This window comes from Ochotona princeps, chromosome 22 (genome assembly GCF_030435755.1).
Source record: "Ochotona princeps isolate mOchPri1 chromosome 22, mOchPri1.hap1, whole genome shotgun sequence".
Lineage (NCBI taxonomy): Eukaryota > Metazoa > Chordata > Mammalia > Lagomorpha > Ochotonidae > Ochotona > Ochotona princeps.
In genome coordinates this window covers 7,530,020-7,533,222 of record NC_080853.1, presented here as the reverse complement: position 1 = coordinate 7,533,222, position 3,203 = coordinate 7,530,020, and the positions used below count along the sequence as shown (strand labels likewise).

General features: G+C 66.0%; 1 protein-coding gene across 1 annotated transcript; it reads left to right on the top strand.

The window, feature by feature from the left end:
• The first annotated feature begins 438 nt into the window (after nucleotides 1-438).
• On the top strand, nucleotides 439-2,248 carry CEBPB (CCAAT enhancer binding protein beta). The gene has a single exon (XM_004585898.4). It carries the CDS (start codon nucleotides 674-676, stop codon nucleotides 1,721-1,723), a length of 1,050 nt encoding a protein of 349 aa, XP_004585955.2. The 5' UTR covers nucleotides 439-673; the 3' UTR covers nucleotides 1,724-2,248.
• The last annotated feature ends 955 nt before the right edge of the window (nucleotides 2,249-3,203 follow it).

Here is a 3,203-nt window from a genome sequence, read left to right as displayed (position 1 = left end):
CCTCCTCCAGCAGGGGGCGGGCCGCGGCCGCGTTTGGGGTGGTGGTGGTGGGGGAAAGGCAATCGAGTCGCCCCCTCCCCGGTTTCCCTCCCCTTCCCGGGCAGCCTCCAGCCCAGAGGGGGCGGTCCGGGGGCGGGGTCGTACCTCCCCCTCTCGCTCCCAATCCCGGGGCCGCTGAGTGGGGGTGGGCATGGGGAGGGGAGTGTGAGAGCAGCACCTACCCCTCGACCACCCTCCCTCGGTCCGGGGACCCCAGCCCAGGGCGCGGTCAGTTGGCCCGGGGCCCGGCACTCTGCACCCCGCAGCCGCCTTCCTAGGGGTCCCGGGCGGCCGTGGCCGTCGCGTTCCGGCGGCGGCGGGAGGGGCCGGGGCGGCCCCCAGCGTGACGCAGCCGTTGCCATGGGTCGCCTTATAAATAACCGGGCTCGGGAGAAACTTTAGCGAGTCAGAGCCGCGCACGGGACCGGGAAGGGGAGCCATCGGAGGGTCCAGTCGCCAGCCCCCGCACTTCCAGCGGCCACGCCGGCAGCGGTCGCACCAGCACCAGCGGCAGAGGCAGCGGCACCAGCAGCGGCGGGGACCCGGCGGCGACAGCTCGGAGCCGGGAGGCCGCGCCACCTGCGGGCCGGCCGCAGCGGGCAGCCCCAGGCCCCCTCCCCGGGCACCCGCGTTCATGCAACGCCTGGTGGCCTGGGACCCAGCATGTCTCCCGCTGCCGCCGCCGCCTGCCTTTAAATCCATGGAAGTGGCCAACTTCTACTACGAGGCGGACTGCTTGGCTGCTGCGTACGGCGGCAAGGCGGCCCCCGCGGCGCCCCCCGCGGCCAGAGCCGGGCCGCGCCCCCCCGCCGGCGAGCTGGGTAGCATCGGCGACCACGAGCGTGCCATCGACTTCAGCCCCTACCTGGAGCCGCTGGGCGCGCCGCAGGCCCCAGCGCCGGCCACGGCCACGGACACCTTCGAGGCGGCTCCGCCCGCGCCCGCCCCCGCGCCCGCGCCCGCCTCCTCCGGGCAGCACCACGACTTCCTCTCCGACCTCTTCTCCGACGACTACGGGGGCAAGAACTGCAAGAAGGCGGCCGAGTACGGCTACGTGAGCCTTGGGCGCCTGGGAGCCGCCAAGGGCGCGCTGCACCCCGGTTGCTTCGCGCCCCTGCACCCGCCGCCTCCGCCGCCGCCGCCGCCGCCTCCCGCCGAGCTCAAGGCGGAGCCGGGCTTCGAGCCCGCGGACTGCAAGCGGAAGGAGGAGGCCGGAGCGCCGGGCGGCGGCGCCGCAGGCATGGCGGCTGGCTTCCCGTACGCGCTGCGCGCCTACCTCGGCTACCAGGCGGTGCCGAGCGGCAGCAGCGGGAGCCTCTCCACGTCCTCCTCGTCCAGCCCGCCCGGCACGCCGAGCCCCGCCGACGCCAAGGCGCCCCCGACTGCCTGCTACCCGGGGGCCGCGCCGGCGCCCTCGCAGGTCAAGAGCAAGGCCAAGAAGGCGGTGGACAAGCACAGCGACGAGTACAAGATCCGGCGCGAGCGCAATAACATCGCCGTGCGCAAGAGCCGCGACAAGGCCAAGATGCGCAACCTGGAGACGCAGCACAAGGTCCTGGAGCTCACGGCCGAGAACGAGCGGCTCCAGAAGAAGGTGGAACAGCTGTCGCGCGAGCTCAGCACCCTGCGGAACTTGTTCAAGCAGCTGCCCGAGCCCCTGCTCGCTTCCTCCGGCCACTGCTAGCACGGCCGGCCCGTGGGCGCGGCCCCCCTGCCGGCCGGGGGCTCCGCGCTGCCGGGCGCGCCGAGACTCCGGGGAGCACCCTCGCTCGGGACCCTGGGAGCCCGAGAACCCCGCCGCCCCGGTCCTCATGGCGCCGGCCAGACTTTGGCACAAGGGCGCTTGGCAGCACGGGGAGCCCTCGGTCACTTTGCTATTTTCTGATCGATCTAGCTCTGTTTTCGCCCACCCCAAGCACACAGGCGGAGCGGGGCAGGCCGCCCGTGGTGGTGTTTGAAGAAGACGCGTCCGTGTGTACAGATGAATGATAAACTCTTGCCTCTGCCCCCCTCTCCCGGGCGCCGGCGGGCGGGCCGGTTTCGAAGTTGATGCAATCGGGTTAAACATGGCTGAAGGCGTGTGTACACGGGACTGACGCAACCCACGTGTAACTGTCAGCCGGGCCCTGAGTAATCACCCAGAGATGTTCCTACGCGGCTGTTGCTGTTGCTGTTGTGTTTTTTTTTTTTTGGTCTTTTTTTTTTTTTTTTTGTATTATAAAAACAAATAATCTATTTCTATGAGAAAAGAGGCGTCTGTATATTTTGGGAATCTTTTCCGTTTCGAGCATTAAGTAAGAATACTTTTAATAAACTTTTTTTTTTTTTTGAGAATGGTTACTTAGCCTTTTGGGGGCAGTAGTTGGCTTTTGGTTTTTGTTTTTCCTTTTCTAGTGGAGTTACAGGGTTTTGGCTTGGCTTTTCTGGTGTGTAGGGGTTGTGTGTTGTGTGTGTGGGGGAAGCGTGATTATTTTTGGAGCTTTTGGTGGTGGCTGGGGGTGTCGTAGCTGGATTTTTGCCTGCTTTGCTACTCCCTGTCTGGAGATGGGGTGCCTTCCCTGGGGCGAAGGGTACTGGCTGGAGCTTTGAGTGGTGACGCGGTGCCCCCCTTCCCTGTGTCTGGCTGCAGCTGGGAACTCTGCTTGGGGACAGAACTGCAGGGTCAGGCAAGGGTTTGGCAGGCCTGTGGCCCCCTTGCCCTTTGTCTGGGGGACCTGACAGGCAGGCCAGCCTTGGGCTGGTGGGAGGAGGGAAAATGGGTTGGACTGGGGAGAAGGGTGCCCCCACTTTTCCTCTGCTGGCTGTGCCTGAGACACTTGACATTCACCTGCTTGTTCTAGGTGGCTGAGCCTGGACTTGAACCTGGGGCTTCTCTTGCGTGCTCCGTGGCCCTTCTGCACCCTCCTGCCCCACCCCACGGCTTTCCCCACACCCCCTACCAACTCCGAATCTTAACAACATTCCTGAGAGTTGAGGCTGCAGATACAGGGCCTGGTGGATCCACGCAAGTGGTGTCGCTCGGTGCCTGGCACACTCCAGGGGTTATATAAGCATGGCTCCTGTGCTTTTTTTTCTGCCAGGAGGCTCCTGGCATTGGGCGCCCCCGACTTTGGTGCAGTGCAAGTGTGGCAGGCGCTTGCCAGGGGCCAGTATCTGGTAATTCC

Excerpts from the sequence above, each read along its gene's own strand:
- CEBPB (XM_004585898.4), top strand. The coding sequence starts at position 674 with ATGCAACGCCTGGTGGCCTGGGACCCAGCATGTCTCCCGCTGCCGCCG.